This window comes from Trachurus japonicus, chromosome 24 (genome assembly GCF_045865225.1).
Source record: "Trachurus japonicus isolate A0001 chromosome 24, Traja_1.0".
Taxonomy (NCBI): domain Eukaryota; kingdom Metazoa; phylum Chordata; class Actinopteri; order Carangiformes; family Carangidae; genus Trachurus; species Trachurus japonicus.
In genome coordinates, this window is record NC_140930.1 from 10,710,340 (window position 1) to 10,733,015 (window position 22,676).

The following is a 22,676-nucleotide window of genomic DNA, read 5'->3' on the forward strand; positions in this document are numbered from 1 at the left end:
GATCTTTTACCACCTACATGCAAATTTCCAGACATGCAGTATCTCTTTTAAGGTGTTTTATTATCCAACGTAACACTACACTACTACAGCAATGACAACAACACTAGACTGAGGCCAACAATACTTTTAAAGCTGACATAAAATGACAAAGGTTACACTAATATACTGTATATCAGAGCACCTCTTGCTGATGTTGCTATGCGGGTTTCACTTATTCTTATGATTGATCAACAAAAAAGTCCTTTATCTCATTCATTGCGTTTTAGTGGCAAACTAACATCATGGACCTCAAATATAAAGTAGATATACTTGTATGCGCACACACACTTTCCTTCCTTCCCTTGGGAAAAGCAGCACTCAAACCGATGTCGGCTTAAAAAGTGGAAATGAAGAGAAAATCTGGAAAAGATAAAGAAATGTCAGAAAGTGGTTGTAAAACTTAGAGCTGTGAAGAAATTCAACTTAAACTCGCTCTCCCACGGGATTATACTTGTCAAGAGAAGTCAGGCTAACGTTAGAACAAGAATCTGAGTGAAATATATAAATATATTCAACTTCAAATCATTGAGGAAAAAAAAAAGATAGGTGAGGTCAGGTAATTTTTTTTTTTTTTAAAAGAGTAACTAAGAAACTGAAAAAAACAAACACTGACGGGAAAATGCACTCATCATCCTCTGAACAGAGGAAAGAAGAGGGGGAGGGGAGAGAGAAAGGGGAAGAAGAGAGTGCAGAAAAACGTCAGTATCATGGAGAAACTGTGGCCCAGAGCAATTACAAGCCAAAAAGAGACATGCCTTGGCAGGTTGACCAATAGCTCCGCGTGTTGGGGAGAGGCTCAGTACAACAACAATGGGAAGAGGAGGCGGCAGGCTGCTACAGAACATACCACACTGTGGGCTGGGCGAGCACAAAACGCAGAGAGAGAGAGAGAGACTCTGTTAGAGGAAAAAGACTCAACGCCTGGCTCAGGATCCAGAGAGAGGTGGAGTGGTAAAGATATATAACCTCGCTGTCTCTCCTCTTTCCATCGCCCTATCAGCCTGGATTGACTGCTGGCTTTGAAAGCGCAGACACACATACACACTCACACAAGGGAAGAAAAAAAAAACCTGATTAAAGCCCGATGCAATGCCAGAGTGGATTTCTGCGCACCATGTTTTGTGCTTATGAGGAAGGGAATGAGTCACAGTTAAACACAAGCTGTTCTCCCACTGGTCTGATGTTAAGAGTTTGCTCAAGAGAACGGGGTCTTTTCAGAAAATGTTGAAAACAATAATGACTAAAGCAGAGTCACACAAGTGCCTGGTGGAAACTAGTGGAAAAGTGTGAGCAAGAAAAACCACTTACACTGATTTAAAAAAAAAATACAGAAATGTAAGGTAAGGTAATCAGAGCTTCCGGTTTCCGGTGGCATGGAGTGAGCGTCCTCAGACCGCATGTCGCGGTAATCCTTCTAATATCTCTTAATTGAACCTCCAGTTACCTCAGTCAATTTATTAAGATACAACAAGTAATCGCACACTTTTGACTGTGTCTGAACTCTGCTGAATGCCGGGAACGCGTCAACAAACAAAGTTTGTAATGGAGAACGCTGAGCTCGCTGCACTCATGAGAGCAATAGTGCGCGAAGAAATAGCGACAGGGCTGGAAACTAATTTAAAGCCCATTCGGGACGAATTGAGCAAGATTCAGCTAAAAGTAACATCCTGCCTCGATAAAGTTGACTCACTGGAAGCTGCGGCGAATGAGGCTGAAACAAGGCTGTTAAAACTGGAGAACGAGAACAAAACGCTGGCTGCGGAAGTTTCTTTATTGAAACAGAAAGCTGAATCTCTTGAAAACCACAGCCGAAAATTTAATCTGAGAATACTCGGATTACCGGAGGAAATAGAACAAGGCAGACCCACTTCGTTTGTGAACGACATGCTGCGCGAGCTGTTTGATCAAGTGGACTTCGGTCCACTACCACCGGCCAACATCGCCCACCGCATCGGCGGCAGGGACAAGGTCTCACGCTGCATGATTATACGGCTGTATAGCTTCGAAGTGAGGCAGCGTATCATCCGGCTGGCAACGGAAAGGAGAAAGCAACCAGATGGGTTAAAGTACAGAGGACACAAGATCAGCATCTTCCCGGATCTAACAGCAGACCAACGGAAACAACAGGCTGTCTTTGACGAGATCAGGGCTCTGCTACGGAAGACAGGCATACGGTATGGAGTGGCGTATCCAGCTAAGCTGCTCATCACTTTTGGCAACAAGACACATGTCTTTGTGAATACATCGGAGGCGATGGACTTCTACAGAACTGTAATCGAGCCCACGTTGGACAGGAGTCCCCGCCAGACGGCTGAGGGATAGATGACGCCCACCTGGTAGCTGCAACCACAGGTCTGTCAAGCTCACACGGGAAAATATAGACTGTAGATTTAGTATGGTGACTGGAGGACTGATATTCTAGAATGCCCTCATTGTGACTCAATGTGCCCCTCATCTTTACTTTTTTATTTATTTTTTTTATTTTTTATTTTGGGGTGAACGTTTTCTGTTCAAGAATAATAGCCTATATTAAGAATCCCCCTTTTTCTTTTTTTTTTTCTTTTTCCTTTTCCCTTTCTCCCCCTTTTTTTATTTTTATTTTATTTTTTATTTTTTTTTCTCCCTACTGAGTGGCACTGGTAGTAATGAATGAATGAAACAGGGCGCCATTATTGGAGGGTGCTGCCGACTGCGGCCCCCATGCCACAACTCTCGCATAAGGCCGAGATTAGGAAACCTGAAGAGGGTCTCGTGTTCACGGGACCGTCTTCCTGGGGGGAGGAGGGAGGGGGGTGGGGCTGGAGGGATGAAGCCGATATGAGGATGGGTTTCTCTGGGGTAACAAGTTTTTGTAATTATTTCCTGCACGTTTTTTTTTTCCCCTTTTCTTTTTCCCCCCTTTTTATTTATTTATTTATTTTTTCCCTCTTTTTTTTTTTCGCATCATGTGTTCATATGTTTTTTTTTTTTTTTTTGCCCACTATGATAATATAACTTTCAAATGTTGAAACTCTCAATACTTTCCTGGAATGTACAGGGTATCAATAAGAGCACTAAATATACAAGTTGCATTGAATTTCTAGATAGGAAAGGAATTGATATTGCTCTGCTTCAAGAAACTCATATACTGTCATCAGATATAGGTAGATTAGACAACAGTAAATATGATGTTGTTTCTTCTTCTCATTCCTTCAATAGGACAAAGGGAGTGATGATTCTAATGCGCAAGACTTTTAATTTTAATATAGATGAGCAAGGAAATGACTCTGTTGGTAGAATTTCCTATATTAAAGGCACTTTTGCTGATAAAAAGATGGCATTTATATCAGCCTACGCTCCCAACATCTTTGACCCCTCATTTTATGCACAATTGACAAAGAAGTTACAAGACCTTTCAGACTGCTTAATTATTTTAGGTAGTGATATGAACGCAGTGCTTGATCACTCTATCGATAGGTCTGGAGGGCAGGTTGCTCAGAGTGCAGCCAACTTAACTCTGAGAAAAATGGTAGACACCTTTTCCCTTATTGATGTTTGGAGAACTTTTAACCCTCATATAAAACAATATACTTTTTTTTCTGCGAGACACAGAACATATTCAAGAATAGACTATATTTTGGCAACTCCTAATGCGTCTCGCTGGGTCAGAAAAGCGGAGATAGTCTATACATCTTTATCTGACCATCATGCCAACAAGTGTGAATTAGTATTTGTGAATTACCCAAAACGTGCTTTAAGGTGGAAATTTAATTTAACCCTGTTACAGGATGCTAATTTCTGTGAGCATCTTAAATCAGAGCTTAATGCATTTATAAGTATTAATAAGAATTCAGTGCTCGATGTAAGATTTTTATGGGATGCAATTAAAGGAAGTATCCGTAACTGTACAATCTCATTTGCATCAGCACGTAATCGGACTTATCTCCAAGAACTAGCAAAGATGGAGACTAGATTTGCATCTCTGACATCCCAACAACAAAACAAGCACGACCAAGAGAGGGAAAAAGAATTAGGGGAGGTTAAGGCTGAACTAAATACTTTTCTTATGCGAAAAGCAGAGTTTCTAATCCATAGAGCGAGAGAAACTCAATACTTAAATGGAAATAGACCTAGTTTTGTTCTGTCAAGAAAAATTCACTGTAATGATAAAAAAGCAGACATTGTCGCAATCCAAAACAGAGAGGGTGAAGTGATATATGATCCCCTGGAAATTAATCATGAATTTAAGTTATTCTATCAACAGCTGTACTCTTCTGAAGCAACCTTTTCAAAAAATGATCTTGTTTCCTTTTTTGATGGCTTAAATTTACCCAAATTATCAGAAGAGCAGAGACACTTATTAGATTCCCCACTTACAATTAATGAATTATATGAGGCAATTAAATGCATGAATCATGGCAAATCCCCAGGCCTGGACGGAATCCCTCCTGAGTTGTATTTAAAATTTTGGGATGATTTGGGCCCATTTATTTTTGAAATGTTTCAACAAGCCATCAATTTGGGATCCTTCAACAGAGATATAAATACAGCTATCATCACTTTGCTACATAAAAGAGGCAAGGATAGCACCTTATGTTCCAGCTTCCGCCCGCTGTCACTGCTTAATGCAGATATAAAGCTTTATGCAAAGGTCTTGGCTCAAAGGCTCGAGACAGTTTTGCCAACTCTGGTCCATCCCGACCAAACGGGTTTTGTTAAACAAAGATATGCATCTGATAATATGAGACGTCTTTTACATATTGTTGATGCTGGTACTAATATGGCTTCACCTTGTGCAGTGCTTTCAGTAGATGCTGAAAAAGCCTTTGACAGGCTCGAATGGGAATATCTGTGGCATACTCTGGAAACTATGGGCTTTGGTGACAATTTCATTGGCATGCTAAAAACGTTGTACTGTAATCCAACTGCTGTGGTCATTACATCTAAACAAAGCTCTACTCCGTTTATTATAGAAAGAGGAGCTCGCCAAGGGTGTCCAGTCTCTGCGCTGTTGTTCACATTATCTCTGGAACCCCTAGCACAAAAAATCAGAAATTCAGATGAGGTAAAGCCAATATCAGTGTGCAGAACTTATCATAAGACCTCTCTGTATGCGGATGATTTATTATTATTTCTTAATGATGTGCTGTCTTCCCTTCCTGCCGCATTGAAGATTTTCCATAATTTCAGTTTAATATCTGGACACAAGATAAATCTGAGCAAGTCCTCTCTGCTTCCTTTAAATGCCGCTATGAACAACCTGCAGTTGGATGCGGGGATCCCAGTAGCCACACATTTTAAGTATCTTGGAATCGACATATATCCATCTCTTGAAAAAATTGTTTCTAAAAATTATAAGCGCCTAAAGAATTCAATATCTGATGAACTAAACAGATGGTCTGCACTATCAATTTCCTTCTCTACTCGAATATCAGTGGTTAAGTCCCATATTCTTCCCAAGGTTAATTTTTATGCAAATATGTTACATTTACCCCCACCAGCTGGTTTTTGGGAGAAGATACAAGGGTTGGTATTTAAATTTATATGGCAAAACCAGCACCCAAGAATCAGTAGGCCTACGCTTCAGAAGAGTAAGACCTTAGGAGGCCTCTCAGTGCCAAATTTTGAATTGTATTCCCTATCCTTTATGCTGAAATCTGTATCAAGGTGGTTTGACCCAAATGCAGACACACCTTGGGTGAATATAGAGCATCATATTGTATCCCCCTTTATGCTTAAGGATGTTCTTTTCTCAGGCCTCTCCCCAAAATTTTGTCTGAACAAATTTGGACCAATTATCGCAAACTCAATTTTAGTTTGGAATAATATAGTCAAATTAGCTAAATGGGATTCAAAGTGGCACTTAGATACGCCAATCTTTAGAAACAATTTATTGCTTATAGGTGGTAAACCAATCATATTCTCCTCCTGGCAAAACCAGGGAGTTCATACTCTGTCCGATATGTATAATGAAGACAGTCTTAGATCATTTCATGAACTTAGACAAACTTATAACTTGCCTGGCACCTCTTTCTTTTTTTATTTACAGCTGCGCACAGCAATGCGTACATATGGTGTCCCATGGAATCAAACACTATTAATTCATCCCCTAATGCATCTTTTGTACACTGCAAAGATTAAAGAAAAAGGTTTTGTGTCTTATATATATAATGAGCTACAAGGAAGATTAACTGGACCAGCAGGCATTGTTCTCGTCTGGAATATGGATACTAAAGATTACGGGTTTAGCATCAACTGGCAGAGAGTCTGGAGTAATATTTCCCTATCATCCCGTAATCACAACCATCAGTTAATTCATTATAAGTTAATACAAAGATTCTATCTATCCCCAAGACGATGCTGCCAGATCCATATTACCCAGAACCCATTATGCCAACTATGTCCTCACCAAGTGTTGGGCACATACATGCACATGATGTGGGAATGCCCTGGAGTCTATTCCTTTTGGCTCAGTATTTCGAATCTTCTCTCACGTTTAATTCAGACAAATATACCTTGTTTACCACATATATTGCTTCTGAATGATGACACCCCTCTGAATTTATCATTTCTTAAGAAGAGAGTACTGTTTGCAGGTTTAACTGCTGCTAAAAAGATGTTGATAAAAAGATGGAAACCACCACATGTTTTAAATGTGTATCTGTGGAAATTATCATTTTATGAAATTTTGTCACTAGAAATCTCCAGTGCCCGTGCCCAAAAGGCAAAGGTAGAAGCTATACATAGCCTAGAAGCGGCAGCTGAGAATGTCAAAGCGTTGTTTTGATGGGCTTGCGTGTGTTTTTTTTTTTTTTTTTTTTTTTTTTGGTTTGTTTTGTTTTGTTTTTCTCTGTTTCATGAATATGTCTGCTATGTACTTTTGATAATTATTGATAACTATTTATTTATTTTCGTTTGTTTGTTGTTTTTGTTTTTCCCTGTAATCACCCTAACCTAATGTTACCCCCAGGACCCGGGACAAGGGTGGGGTCAAGGGGAATGGATAAATGGAATTGTAATGAAATAAAACAAAATAAAAAATTGATCACAAAAAAAAAAAAAGAAATGTCTGGTACATATGTGTTTAAAGTCAGATTATCCTTTGTTTGCTTTTAATATCCACTGAAGACTTCAACAGTGCTTAAGCTTTGGCATATGCCATATTGAATTAACTGAAATTGACATTTAAAAGGATAAACTATTAGAAATCTCCTGGGCACACAACCGTAAACTGATCAAAGAGTTTAATTGGTAAAAAGGTTGGTGAAACACTTGTGCTGTAGTGGGAGGACTGGGCCAGGATGGAGGAGCCACACATGAGGATGATTGCTAATCCCAACACCCAGCGTCTTACGGCCGTGCCGGAGGAGACTCGGGCCATGGGGGGCGTTAAAATCCCCCTGCCTTACTCCCAAGTGTCTGCCTGGCTGTGAATATCTCCCTTTCCCCATCTGTTACCGATGGCACTCGCCCGCTAAGAACCAAGAGGAGGGGGAGGATTGAGGAAAACCCATGGTGGTGGTGGGGGGGGACAAGGGTTTTAGTCCTCTTTGCCCAGGCAAATTAAAATTCTAATTATCCTCTATTACAAGCTGGGAGCGCTCTCAAGCAGATCAGATACTGATGACTTCTGCATCCAGCTGTTTGGTTGCTCCACGGAACAATAGGCCATAAAGGAGGGTGGGTTTTCCACCGTGTGTGTGTGTGTGTTTCAAGTGTGTCGGGAAGCAGGGGAATTTGTGTGTGTGTGTGAATGTACGCTTAAAGAGGGGGGCTGTGTGTTGGATTAAGCTAAAGACCGAGGGGATGATGATGCTCTCTTTGGCCTGGTTAATATGTTTTTGTTGCATCGCTGGCTGCTCTCCAAGTCCTCTGTTGTTGTTTTTGATGATGTTGCTGTCATTTTTGGGACGAGGGTGTTTTTGTTTTTTGCCACGTTCCCCAGTCTCTAACGCTAATCCATGGGATTTTTTAGCCAAGCTGTTGTTATTAGAGCGCAGTACAGTGCGTGCGGCGGCGGCGGCGGAAGCCGTGGTGCCATTGGTGCTGGAAAGAATAAGATGCCTCCCCATTCAGTTGTCTCTTGGTGGATAGCGGCTGCTCAAAACAGACAGAGACAGAGGGAATCATGTTTTCTCTTTCTTTCTTCTGAGATTACGTAGTGTCATTTTAAACATTTTTTGTCTTTATTAAGCAGCTGACAAGTGTCGCTGAGGACGGGAAACATTGGGAAGACGGAGAGACAACTAATGATATGGTCCCCAGCTGCAATGAAAACCAGGACACTGTGGTTGTATCGTACTCAAGTTGAACCGAGGCCACCAGACACCTTCGAAAAATGTCTTATTAAACCCATCGCTGTCACAACCAATGAAAAAAGTAGAGTCGACTGATGTAAAATTCATTTGTAACATTTTCTAATATATTTTTTAGGATATTTTTCATATAAAACATTGTAATAATTTACTTCCAGCTTCTTGACAAGTGTATATATTTTCTGCTATAACGCTAAAGTGGTTTTGGATTGTTGGCTGTAAATAATGAATTTTGAAAAAATGGGTAGAGTAGATGATTTGTAGAGGAACTGCAGCACAAAATGACTAATAGTGAGGATGCACAAAGGCGATACAGTACAAACAAAAAAAAGGAATAAAGACAAAAAAAATGAAAACAGAAGAAGAAGTGTTTCTGGATATGTTTCTTTATATAAAAAAAAAGAGAAACTGAGGCAAACAGGCTTTCTGTTTGTTTTAAGTGTAGTAGATGTTTGGTGGCAGGCCTCAGGGACTTCAAGTTAATATGGACATAATTTCTTTCTTACAGCATCAACTCCTGAAATTCAAAGAGGCTATATTGCTGCAAACAGTAATAATAAAAAAAAACTGAATAAAAAGATTGATATTAAGATAATATGTCTTCAATTCCAGACAGTTAAAATACCTTAAATATTATTAAGTAATAACTCAAACTAGAAACTGTCAGACCAGTCATCATGCAACTACAAACTGTGATATAAAGTTGAAACACAGTTTACTAGATGTGTGTGCGGAGAGTAAAAGAGTCTTGATCTCCCTCACTTTCGTTCTATCACAGACACACAACAACACGACAGATTAGTTTTCAGTGAGAGACACTTCAAACAGCGTGACGTGCCACAGCTCAGCGTGCTGACCTGGGGTGGGTGACAGACATCGGGCTGCAACATGGGACTCTCGATGTCTGGGTGAGCGATACTAGCAGTGTCATGTTCTACCGTGAGCGACTGAGAGGTCGTCATGCAGTAACACACACACACACACACACACAAATATCTGCTTTCATATTCTGTTCACTCATAGCAGCTGGGCTCTGACTCAAAGAGAGAGTCAGAGAGAAAACTAAAGCACATTTTGTGGAACAAGGGGAAAGGTTATGGGAAATTAAAATAAGAACAAGAAGATGGACTTGTATTACTGCAGGACCTAAAGAATGCAGAACAAAGTTAAAACCTCAGAGTATGAAAATGAAATTTCTTTTTTACCCAAAAAGTGCTTTTTTGTTCCATCTCCTGGGCCCTTAAAGGGAAGGTGGAGGGACCTAACTGGAGGAGGAAGAGGAGGATGAAGGAGAAGAAGAAGAGGGAGGCAGTGTGAAGGAGGTATCACGTTTTATATAAAAGCCTGAACACACACAGATACAAGCAGACGGTTTATTCACTATGCAAGTGTAGGCTGGTGGAGTCCCAGGGCGCCTCTGTAAACAGCAGGTTGGTGTTACTCGCTGACAACCTATCTCTTGTTGTGTGAATGGTTAGGGGCACAAGTTATGAATCCGGGGCGCTCGGGTCATCGCCACACACTCCTACGGAGGCCAACCGAGTGATTTGTTCTACAGTAAACAGGAAATACGCCTCAAAACATGAGTCAAATAGCTGCGGGCCTCCATGAGAGACCTTAGCTGACCACTTGTGACATCTCCTTCCTGCAGCTGCAGCGCGGAAACAAACAAAACACGCTCGCAGCAGCACACACCCATGGTGAAGGGAAGTCTCTTAACAGACAGAAACATCCCCCCCACCCCCCAACCCTCTACCTACCCCACCCATTCCTCCCCTGCTGTTGCAATGCATTTAGCAAGCCACGTGTGCTGCCATTACACCCCATTGTCCCTGCCCGCCCCGCCGGTGGATGGAGGGATGCAGGGGTTCACAGTGACAGATTTAAGCAGCGTGCCTCGGAAGAAAAAGCACAACAGACAACTTTGCATTTGAAGGGTTAAATATGCAAAAGAGGCCAAAGAGGAGGGTGATGGCGGCGGGGGAGGGTGAGGGGGTACCGCCACCATTGTGTGACCCTCTCTTCAACCCCTTAAAAGATACAAGCGCACACACACACATGCATGCACACACTTTCTGCCCTGGGGTAACAGATGGGAGGATGTTAGCAGAGGCGAACAGTGAGCTTCCCCCCTTCTCTCTTCTATCACCCTCACTCCAGAGGACAGCTGGGAGGCAGACATTCCTTCTTCTCAGCTTTCAGAGGAAAACAAAAGAGTGTGTGGGACCCCTCCTACACACACGTGCACACACACACATACAGACACAAACTCCCCCCCTCAAAAAAACTGTCAATGCAACTGTGGGCTGATCATATTTCAGCGGCCTGAGCCTGCCAGCCAGCAGAGATACTACGTACGTATACGAGCGAGTGCTGCTGAGCCCGGGACATTTGTTGAAGGTGAAAGTCAGGGAGATAATCCCGGCCCTGCTTACCAGAGCTGGCACGTTGATGTGTTAGTAGGACCGGAGCCACTGGTGAGGGCAGTGTAAGTCTGTCCAGAGCTGTAATAGTATGGAAATTTTCCTTTAAAACTGCAGTAAGACAAAGGCTTAGTCTTGCAGCCGGCTGTTCTTTTCTGGCTGACTTATCTTTACCGGCACGCCTGGGCTGTTTGGTGAACAGGTTCACTGCAACAGCTCAGCACATACCGTACTACAGACAACACACACACAACATGAGGAGGAGAAATGAAGCGGTGATATTGCAGAGAGCAGGAAGACTTATAAGACAACAATAACAGTTTATTTCTGTTATGTTGACACAGCAGGATATGGGATTATGGTGATGTATCCTTTTCAGAAACACACAAAAAAAGGCAAAAGGAAGACAGAGATTGTGTCCCACATTTTGAATCATCTCCAGTGATCCAACAATGCGCTCATTGTTGCGGCCCCAAAGTCCATCACCGTCCTAATGAAGCCCAACTGCACTTGGATAAAGCAACTGCTTGAGCAAGTCACCATGAGAGAGAACAAATGGCAGCAGGCATCAGTGGCCTATTCAACACATGCAGCCTGCTCTGCTCAGAGAAGTGCTATGCCATTTGCTGCTGGAGTGCGTCCCGTCTTTTTTTCATAACAATGGGTTCTTGCATGATAACATACAGTGTGTTTAGTTAGTATACAGCATGGACAGTTACAGATGTCCTCAACATACAGCACAAGCCACTATAATGTGAAACTGCTGCTACAGATATGCAAAGCTGGATTTTTTTCTTCTGAATAAATCCTATTGCTTATATCATGTAAAGCCTGATGTATTTCTAAACTGTATTCATGCAAAATAGTGATTCTAACAGAGAATATAAAAGCCATGCATTAGCAAGCGATGTTAGTGTGCAAGGCGCTAAACCAGGGGTGTCAAACGTGCGGCCCGCGGGATGAATTTGTCAAGTGTGAAAAAGTTACATAGACTACTAAGAGGCATAATATTGTTGAAAAATTGTTGTTGATAAAAGTTGTTCATAAAAGGATTGGATTTTTTTATGTGAACATCTTAATAATGTACTTCTTTGCACTAAAACAAAGGAAAAGGTTTATAGTTCTCTATTATGCTGTTATTTTACTGGTCTGACACATCCAATCACACTGTATGTGGCCCCAACTGAAATGAGTTTGACAATCCCTGTGCTAAACATTAAATAACCCGCGTTTTGGTTATGAGCAAAAACAAAAAAAAAAAAATTTGATCCTGACATGACTCACTGGTATCACCAAATCTGTGCTACTGAAAAGAATAGAAAAGCTTGGATTAGCCACAGCTTATTTGTCAGGAGCAGTGAAAATATTCCCAAGGAAGTATATCAAGTTCCCGGGCACATATCCATTAGCCTCAAGTAAAAAGCCAAGCAACACATGTCAAGACAAGTTGGACAAACCATCAAGCCTTGTGAGCTAACTTGACATTTTTATAAGGAAACAGGGTTGTAGAAATGCAAATGTCACTCGGGCCAAAACATACTGGAATTGCAGAAAGTTTGCCATCGGTAGGAGGTCCAGCGATAGCGCTTCCAACAAACTACTGTTTATCATACCGAGGAAGATACAAAGTACAGTTTATATTGCAGGTTAGACCTCCAACGTAGCAAACTGCTTGTGAACGCAAACACAGTTATAAAAATTTCCCCTTACCCTAAGTCTGGATGGGACTCCTGCCAGCAAGGTAGGAGAGCAAGGTAACTTCACTCATACATCTGTCTGGGTGTGCATGTGTGCGTGTGTGTCAAAGTGTGTGAGGGAGCACAGCCAGCAAACAACAAACAAAACACTTATTGACTCACACATGCTGAAAAAGATGCCGAAGTCATTAAGCCTAAACTTATGAAATGACAGAGAAGGAAAAATCACAAGTTCACAGGTTATTTTCAAACGTGCAAAATACGCTGTATCTTTGTGACTCAAGACATCTATAGTAACGCACACATACGCACACACAAACTCAAGCTGTCAAAGATAACAAGCTTGAAGAAGCTGACACTCAAAGCCATTGTTGTATTTATCAATAATAATAATAAAAAACATTTCTCCATTTTGTATTATAGGTTGATCACTGTGTTTTTTTTTTGGCTGTTGCTCAGTCTATGCTGGCAATTTAAAGAAGTCTGTGAACCGATAGCTTGCGATGGGCCATGTGTTGTTGTTTTTGAGCCGAATCTGAGACACACAGAGACATGCAGGCTTCTCATAAATCCTGACACAATTATCCAAATGGAGTCCAGTGAAGCCTACCACACAAAGACCTCCACCGCTTGGCCACTGTTCGTTACAGAAGAGAGCTGTTTACAGATGATGTAATAAGGACAGAGGGTATTAGAGTGGAGTTAAGCCAACTGGCCACCAAAACATCTCACATCTCCATCTAATGGAGTGGTTGGTTGGAGTGACGGGACTGGACGCAACAAAAAAAATAAAACAAACAGAATAATGAGAAGTAGAAAGGAGATGCCGACTGTTAATTAGGACATTGAGCTGGCAGAAATGAGACTGAGGCATTTACAATGTACTCACATTATTAAAAGCTTAATTCTAGCCATGTTGACAAGGTTGTGGAGGAACCAGGGAGTCAATGCTTTCAGTATGCACTAAGACTCCACCTACAAAGTCAGCGCCCATGCTCAACACTGAAGTGTCTTTTAGGAAGACATTTAATCCCTAACAGCTCCAGGGGTGCTGTTCTGAAACCCACTCTCAGCTCCGACTTCTCTCTGGAGGACGATCAGCTAAGAATCATGAATTTTTGGTACCTTTTCCCTGTCTCTTCTCTTCATTTACAATCTCTATTAAACATCTATTAAACTAGAAATTGCCTAAAGAAAAGAAGACAGTAGCAGTGATGGATCAATTCCTGCAGAACCAGAACCAGCAGTCTGTTAAAGGAGACACAGCTGAACGGCGCCTTACGCCCATAACAACACGTGTGGCAGGACTGCACATGCACGGCACTGACGGCCCTCCCCCCTCAGCTCCATATCAGCAGGTCTGTCAGATCAAGTGGTTTAAAGAGGAACTATGCAGGATTTGTAGCTATATGCTACATTTTTACCCCAATTAAACAGCTTTTGAGTGATTGTGATGGTTTAAAAAATGGCTTAACTTGTTACGAGGGAGAATGGAGGCTCTCCTTCCACGTGCGTGTCACTTATTGTGTCTTTTGACTGAAAAACAACTTGGCAATATCAACGCTGCTGCCTCGGTGTCCAAGCTCTCGTGTCTGCGGCACCGTGACACAAACGCACCCCGTGACCTCTTGTTCAAGACAGATGAAACTACACAGATATACACGTCGTAACATCGTATATGATATACAACGTTATCTACCGCTCTACTGAATGATTTCTCACCGGCTTCGTTGTAAACAAATGCACATGGGCGAGAGGAGGGTTAGCAAAACAGCGGAAAAGCGACCGGATTTACACAGCTCCTCTTTAATTTATTTTGTTGTAATACTGCAAAGACTGGCAGACACGTCAATTGGCAAGAAAACTATAGCAGAAATGTTGATCAGAGCTACTGACAGAGTTTAAGTTGGACTAAAGCTAACAGCTGAATCAACAGATTCGGCACTTGTGTGTGATTCAGAGTGATATTGCCCCATTTCCACTGTGGCATGTTGAGGCATGAAAACATGAATTTCTTCCTCTGTGCTCTAACCGATAACTGTGATGGCCATTGGCCACTGTTGTGATTCAGTGATGGTCATGAGGGTAGCTCTAGCTTGAAAAAAAGAAAGAAAGAAAAGTCTGTCTAACCCAACCTCTGCAGTTGTAATTCCTGTTCTAAGATACTGCTAACAAAAGCCAAACATGCACTGCTGCTGCTTCACATTAAAAGCTTTCAACTTGAAAAGGGGCTCTATTGTGAATCAGCTGCAGGAAGTGTAGCTTTAATCACCAACATAAGAAAGTAACTGAGCTCTCCTTGGTCTACAAAGGAAGATATGCATGTCGTTTTCTGCACTTTTTAATCAGAGGATCATTTCCCAGCCTCAAGTTTTCTTAATTATATTAAGTGAAATGGGTAAATTCTTCAACTTGTCATCAGGATATTATTTTTCTACCCCGTGGAGCTGTTGCATAGAGACACATTCATGCTGCTGCTGCTGTCATGGCTTCTTATCATGGTTGCTCACAGTCTGGCACTGTGTGGATGTCTCAACAATTGGCAAATTCAGCATGTGTGTAGGTGCTCGGTGCCGTATGTGTAAGCTGATGAGCATGTTTGAACATGATGCTGTTGTTGGCTAACGGTGTGACGACAAAAACCGGCCCACACTGTTTCAGTGGGCCTGAAAAAAAGACATCAAAGTGGTGAGGGAGGAAGGGGAAACAAACAAGAGTGATGAAGAAAATGGGAGACAGAAAAAAAAGTTTAAAAAAAAAAGATTAACACGCATTTGTGTTTTGGCAAGTTTCTGAGGATAGAAAGCTTGACAATGCAAATCCAAACAGATCCAAGAACACAGAACAGGAGGCTATAAAGTAGAGAGATGGTCAGATGTAGGATGAAAGTATATTAAAGAAAAAGAATGAATAAAAGTCTGAGAGACAGAACCGAAGCAAAAGCTAGAGAAGACAGGAGAGACTGGGGGATATATTTAGCAGCTCATTAGTCAGAGATGTCCTCTCCTCAGCAGGCTGGTCCCTCAGATGAGGCCCTTTGGAAATCATTATGACTGCCTGCTGCTTCAACCACACACATTTCTCTGGAAAACAATTTACAAACTGCCTCTCCTCTCCCCAGCCTTAATGTTACTTTAAAATAATCCCCAAGTTTTGGAGAGAGGCCCAAAAACAAAGCTTTGAACAACGCAAAGTGAATAATAAGTGCGTGGGTTTTAATTCACAGTATTAGCATAGAAAACAACCAGTGAGGGCTCGGGTTTATACATCCAACTCCATGTATCCATCTTCTGTCATTTATTACGTTATCAGATTTGACCGTTGGTGTCAACGGTGCTGCCAACACCACCACTCCCTCCTTCGACACTCATTAACCTTAGAAATAAAGCAACTGTCGTCAGGAATTACAGCGTGCAGTCAGAATAATCTCGCACACACAGTATCGGGAGAAAAATGCAAATATCGATTACACCTGGGAGTCAAAAATGGAAAATCACGTCATTATGTATAGCTGACAATAATCCTGGCCATGTGGGACCTTCACCCAAATAACAACACCACACCATCTGGTCAGCTGTTTAAGGTGAATGAAATGGTCTTGTGTTGTCTGTGTCCGCAGCACTGCAGTATCCGTTTCCATGGCGTGTTTCTTTGTCTGGCGAGGCGTTTAAAGTTTCCCTTTAGGGCTTGATTGGGTGGGAGAGCTGTTAAATGGCACAGGGTGAGAGCAGAGAGTGATGGCTCAAGTGATAAACACACAGGTAATGAAAGAGAAAGGCTGATGGATTCGACCAGACTGCTGCTAATGGGCTCCGGTCTCACCTGGCTAATGGCTGGAGCCTTTAAGAGAGAGGGAGAGAGAGAGAGAACAACGAAGAACAGAGACATCATAGAAAAAGGGGGCTGTGGTGTGCTCAATATACCCTGCCTCTCTCTCTCTCTCTCTCTCATGGACACACACACACACACACACACACAGAGTGAGTTAGCAGTCCTAATTGCAGACTGGTGATCTAGTGGAGCTGCAGCTTGCTGTGGTTTGGCCCGTGGCTTCCAACACCGCCCCCTAAAAGCCCTCTTTGTTCTCACATTTCAGAAAAGGAGCCAGTAGCCAGCATATTGCTTTACTCCTGCATGAACGCCGTGCTAACAGGACTTCAGGGGGCTATTTTGAACACTTAATTGTACGGGAGTCATTGTGCGCCCCCCCCCCTACCCACTCCCCACTGCTAACCCATCCTCCTATCTGCAAAAAACTTTCTGCAAACCAGCAGACTTGATGCACACTGTGGCTTCTTTGTACACACACACACACACACACACACACACCATTTTGTTTGGCTGCAGAAAGGCAACAAGTTTCAAAGAGTACAGCTGTTTGAAGATGCCAGAAGTAGGGCATGGCTCATTCAGATATTTTCCTCTGTGGTCGAAAGCAGTGACGCTATGCTAGCCACTAGAGCCTCCTCTGTTATTAAAGTGAAATGAGAGTTGTTGGGTCTTTTTTTTTTTTTCCTTGAGCGTCTCTCTCTCGACTTTCGAGAAAACATCCTCACATCCTTTGGGTTGGACCTACACAGAGTACACGCTGATTCAAGGAGAGCAGCCAAAACAATGGGTTCAGAGAGTAGACTTCGCAATAGGTCTTCTTCAGGCACTGAGGGGAATCTATTCAACTCAGGCCAAGAATGGACAATCGATTGTTAAAAACAAACACAAATCTCAAAGGAAATTAGGAGAGGCAGCTCTCTGCTTCCCCCTCTTGCTCTCCTCCCCTTTCACCCCCCTCCCCTGCTCTTTTCTTTACCCTATGACTCCACTTTTCTTCCTGGCCCAGGGAAAGCCATTTCCCGTTCTCACACATGAACATACATAAACGTCACTGCCTCGCAGAGCACACAGCAGGCTTGTTTGTGGGAGACTTCTGGTGCTCACTGGCGCTTTCATGTACAGCTGTAACTCAACTTCAGAGGACAAGGGTTTTTTTTTTTTATTTAGACGGCATCGTTTATCTATTTAACTGGACCTGTAAGGATGGTCTGTGTCCCTTTTGCCTCCTGACATATAGCGCTTGTTAGAGCTGACAACATACCGTGTGATCGTGTGAATAGACCCTTTGGCGCTTGAGTTCCCATCTTTTACTCCTTCAGTTCTGACTCACTGTCTAGGCCCACTTCCTCTGAACTCAACCACAAAGGCTCACTGTAAGGATTGACATCATATTAGCAACTGAGCACTGTTCAGCAACCATTAGTGGGATCTCAAACAGACTCAGAAAAGACATGAAACAAGACATATTTGCACTGTATCCTGAAAAATCCCCTCAGAACAACGCCATTTATCCTTTGCATATACACAACCAAAGGTGTCACTCTGTGTGTGTTTACTGGAGCCCAGCGTGAATAGAGAGGTGTTTACCTGAGCACGTTGCTGCTGTGTTTGGGAAAAAAGGGTCCTGGATCATAAACGCAAATGTAATCGCACACGGTAATCACAAACACAAATTTGCGCGAGCCGTTTACATTAGCTCGGCAGCAGATACCCTGCTGGTAATCTTGTTTACAATGAGCAGCTGAACAACAGATAAAAAAGACAAGACTTGGACTGTGATTACTTCTAAAAATAGGTTGGCTCCAAGAGGTTTTGTCACTGTGTCCTAACAGAGCGTATTAACAGGTACAAGAAATCGTTGTCCTGACCTTTCTGCAAACAACATGAAAGCACCAGAAGCAGAAGCTTAAAGCTTTTCCTGTCTTTGTTAAAGGAATCAAAAGACAGAGCAAAGAGTGCCTCAACCTTTACGCTCCATCGTCCTGGTTCTCCATCTAATTCCCCATCACTTGAAACGCCAACTTTACTAAAAAGAGACATATCTTCAAAAAGACCAAATGTGGCACCTAAACCTCCACGGACCAGAGACTACTTTGATGCTGCTCTGTGCTGTATTCTCTGGTGTTTGGCGCTTTTTGCTCTAGTTCGCAAATACTGTACAGTATATATATATTTTTTAGTATGCATTTCTATTCATACCACTCGCTGCTATTTGTATGAGTCTGGAATAAGCCTGTCAGCAGTGATGAAATTTCATATTCATGAAAATTTCCAGAGCAATCTCCATCCCTGGAACACGTCAAGGGATTACCTGTGTGAATTATGTATGGTGAGCAGCAGGGAGAGAGGCCAGTGAACAGGAGAACTAATGACATGGTGACTTTTAAAGCTTTCAAATGAGGGCCACACCTTGGTAATGTGTCTTAATTATACATTTCCGGTCCCACTTTGATGGTGTTAACACTGCGAACTCAGGCCCTGGTTGTTTCAGTATTGTGAGTGTTGTTACATCTCTTTTTTGTGTTTACGTCTTATTGTTCTTCTTATTTATATTCCTCCATTCCCTTTGTTTTCCACTGCAACAAAGTCATTACAGTTTAATCCCTTTTTCTTGCGGGATCGGTACTCAACAAAAATATGCTGGAAAGGAGCAGTAGGTTACTGTATGTGTAAAAAGAAATATCCTCTTGTTTCTTTTTCTTCCTGATACATCTGTTATCAAGCATCTAAATCTTTCAATACTCAATTTAAATTGCTTGTGATGTCTGATTAAAAATTTAAGTTCATACTACAACGCCTGAATTGAAAATGCCATAAAAAAAAACATCAGAAATATGACATACTGTACTCATTTATCATTAACAGGTTTGGGAAAAGATTTATTACAGCACAGTTTTATGCCATGAGCCATTTGCTGTTATTATTATACTCAACTTGTGTTCATTCGACACAACAGAGCAAATATCAACTGCTAAATGCCATTAGGAAGAACAGAAACTCTTGAACTATGAATCAGCATAAGTAACAACCCTGTGCTATGAGGAAGTAATTATGTAAAGAATACAAAACTGTGACGGCATTTAAAAATAACCTTCGTACTGTCGTCGGGTCATTCAGAGTAGATTTTTCAATTTATATTCCCGAGAACTCGCTTCTTAAATAATGCCAGTGTCAGTGAACAATGAAAACAGAGTGCAACACGCCTGTAACCCAGCCAGTTGAAAGTCGTCCTAGCAATGGAGTCGAGAGAACTATCTGTCCTTTTCCATCAATTGACTGGCAGCCTTAAAGGCGCAGGTGCATCATGGGTACTGGAGAGAAAATCTTTGGTGCACATGTCATAAACAGAGATGATAGAGGCTTTGTGCTTTGATACACTGGCACAGAATTTATGTGTGCTGCCTTATATGTTATTCAAACACAGACAACCAGAGTGCATGGAGCGCACACAAAAAGATAAATAGAATATATAGAACTGTGCACACACACATACATACACATCTATACAGTGCAGAGAGCACGTGGGCTGGTGATCTGAGGACACAATTCCTTGGTGTCGGTAGGCAGCGCAGTGTGTGTGAGTGTTCTGGACGCAGAACGTGAGCACGATACCAACCCCTCTGGGCCCAACATGAATCATGTGTGTTACATAAGAGAGAGAGACAAGCAGAGAGACAGAGAGAGAGAGACAGAGAGAGAGGCGATGCTCTTGAGAGAGAAGTGCCCTCCCCTTTCTCATCTGCCCATCTCTTTCTACTCCTGTTGGTTCACACACTTACACACACACACACACATTCATTTATTTATGGCATTAAAGAAAGAAAATCAATCAACACCTTAAAAACATCCCAGACACCCCCATCACACACACTCATTTACTTATTCATACACATACACAGTCCGCCTTCTCTCTGTGGCAAGGACATCTGGCACATTTCACAAGCTGGCTGTGTGTGGGGAGTGTGTGAGTCTGAGTATGTGTGTGTGTGTGTGTGTGTGTGTGGGTAGAGCATGTGTGGAGGTAGTGTGTGTTTATGTGTGTGGCAGGAGGAGGGGGGACTGGAATATTGAAGGGCTGAAGTGAAAGGAAAGCTGGCACAAGCGAAGAGGTTCGATGAGTACAAGTCATAAAGACCGTCTTCCTTCCTTCAGAAGAAGAAAAAGAAAACTTCATTGATCCTGCAGTGATTGATTGATTGATTGATTGATTGATTCCTCTATTACCTGTTTCCTCTATTCCCTCTGTTTACTTTAACATCCACGCAAAAGCACAACGCCTGCAATAGATGACAAACGATTCAATTTTAAACGCTGGTACCTCCCATTCAAAGACAATAATCCAAGAACTCATGCTGATAAAAAATAAAAACCTGATCCGAGGTCTGTTGTGGGGTAATAACCAAAGCCGGCTAGCCGTGCTAAAAGCTCTCAGAGGACGCTAAATGTCACGGCTGATTAAAACCTTATGACAGCAATGTGACCACAGACAACACCATCTCTCTTTCACTCAATAGCGGAGGAAAAAAAAAACTGTTGTGACTCATTAGGGGCAGTGACTGGATTCACAGAGTGGGTGGGATCCAGCAGCACTCAAGCTGCCACACGGAGGCAGAGCAACCTGACCGACCCAAGGGTAAAAAAAGGAGAGCGGTTTAATCTGACTGACCTGCGAGAAGACGTCGAGGAGGAGGGAAAAATAACCTCAATCAATTTACAACAGATGGGATGAAGATGGCGGTTTGGTCGATGTGTATCATGTAGGAGCAGAGACAGAGAGAAAGAGAGTGTGTGTGTGTGTGTGTGTGTGTCTCTGTGTCTTACCTGATGCGTGACCATGAGGGAGCAGGGTGAAGAGGAGGAGAAGCGCGGAGGCAGCCAGCCTGTGGGCTAGAGAGGAGGAGGAGGAGGTGGCGGCGGAGGGAGGAGAAGAAGAAGAAGATGAAGAAGAGGAGGAGGAGGAGGAGGACAGGGCTCTCGTCTGAAACGCTACCATCCCATCGCACATCTTTTCCTCTGGCGACCAGCGAGAGTCCTCTACGGCTTAACCTGTCCAGGCCACATAGAGAGAAAAAAAAAGGGATAGAGAGAGAGAGAGGGAGAGGGGGGAGGGAGGAAGGACACGGATTACTATCAACATTCAGCGAGGATTACGTAACCAAAAGCAACACAGAGAGACAGGAGGGAATAGAGAAAGAGCTTTAAAAGACAGGAAGAGGAACGCAGAGAGACTGAATCAAGGGTTCTTCTGTGCTATGCCATCAATTAACAATTGGATTTGTGATGATTATGATAATAACTGAATTAATAACTGTGCACTTCCTGTGTTAATTCCTCAAAACAATTAAACCACCCCCCTTGAGGAGGAGGCAACACCTCTGCTTTTTTTTTTTTTCAATGGAAATCCACCAGTGGCTGCAGCAGCAGCAGGAAGAGTTCTTCTGATCTCCACTCGATCCCCAAATCTCGTCTTTGCCACAAAATCTCACTAAACGAACCAGCAATTAGATTCTGCCACAGATGATGTAACAGGGAATCACATCCCTTGCTGCTGATGAGGTAGCAGCATGAGAGGGACAGAGGCTAAAATGTGCCCGAGAGAATCCGTACAACAACAAAACAGTGATTACAACTGCAGCTTATACCAAAAAACCCTGCTGGTGAGTGGAGGAGCTCGCCCAAAGAGATACGTTTTACTCTTTTAAACATAATATAAGTACAATTTTTGAGATTATTAGTTTGTGCAACTTTAAAAGCAAGAAATAAACACATTATGCAGGAATTCCTTATTAAAGTCCTGATAGAGAGGGCACAGTATTTTACAGTTGAATGATAAACAGATGCTATTCCACGGGCTCTCAGCTGTGTTGCTGCGCTGCCATATGCTGCAGATTGTTATCTGTGATAGAGTTTGACGGACAAATTACGTAAAGACAACTACATCAGGTGTCACTTTCTGAAATATCCCCTGTGTTTTTTAAACTATGCATGTGGTGCATATCAGCCAGTAATATAAGTCTAATAAGCTCCTGTTTTGTTTTGTTCCTTCCATCATTGCAGCCTGCCAGCAATGTTTGTTTTTTTCTCCATTTATCTGGGATCTCTGTCTGTAAGAACAGTGTAAGTGGTACAGTATCTCTAAATGTAAAACATCTATGAAATGGAAATGGTAAATGGAGAATCAAATGTTGTGTTCCCAGAACAGCTGGATGACAGCAGAGAAAAGTAGGGAGGAGATAAAGAGTTGCTGTAAAACACCATTAAACAGCATCACTGGGAGGGAAAAAAAAAACACAGCCATATGCGCGCGCACACACACACACACAGACACACACACAAAAAACAGCCCCATCCTCTCCTCACAAATCTCTCTCTGTGATACCAACTTAACGAAA

At 42.3% G+C, this 22,676-nt stretch overlaps 1 protein-coding gene across 2 annotated transcripts in view; it reads right to left on the minus strand.

The window, feature by feature from the left end:
* susd6 (sushi domain containing 6) overlaps window positions 1-22,676 on the minus strand; it is a 40,150-nt gene that overhangs the window by 12,260 nt on the left and 5,214 nt on the right. For both annotated transcript variants that reach the window (XM_085771574.1, XM_085771573.1), the window contains exon 2: window positions 21,106-21,330. In XM_085771574.1, coding sequence (XP_085627700.1) covers window positions 21,106-21,289 — 184 coding nt within the window. In that variant the 5' untranslated portion in view covers window positions 21,290-21,330. The remainder of the gene's footprint in view (window positions 1-21,105; window positions 21,331-22,676) is intronic.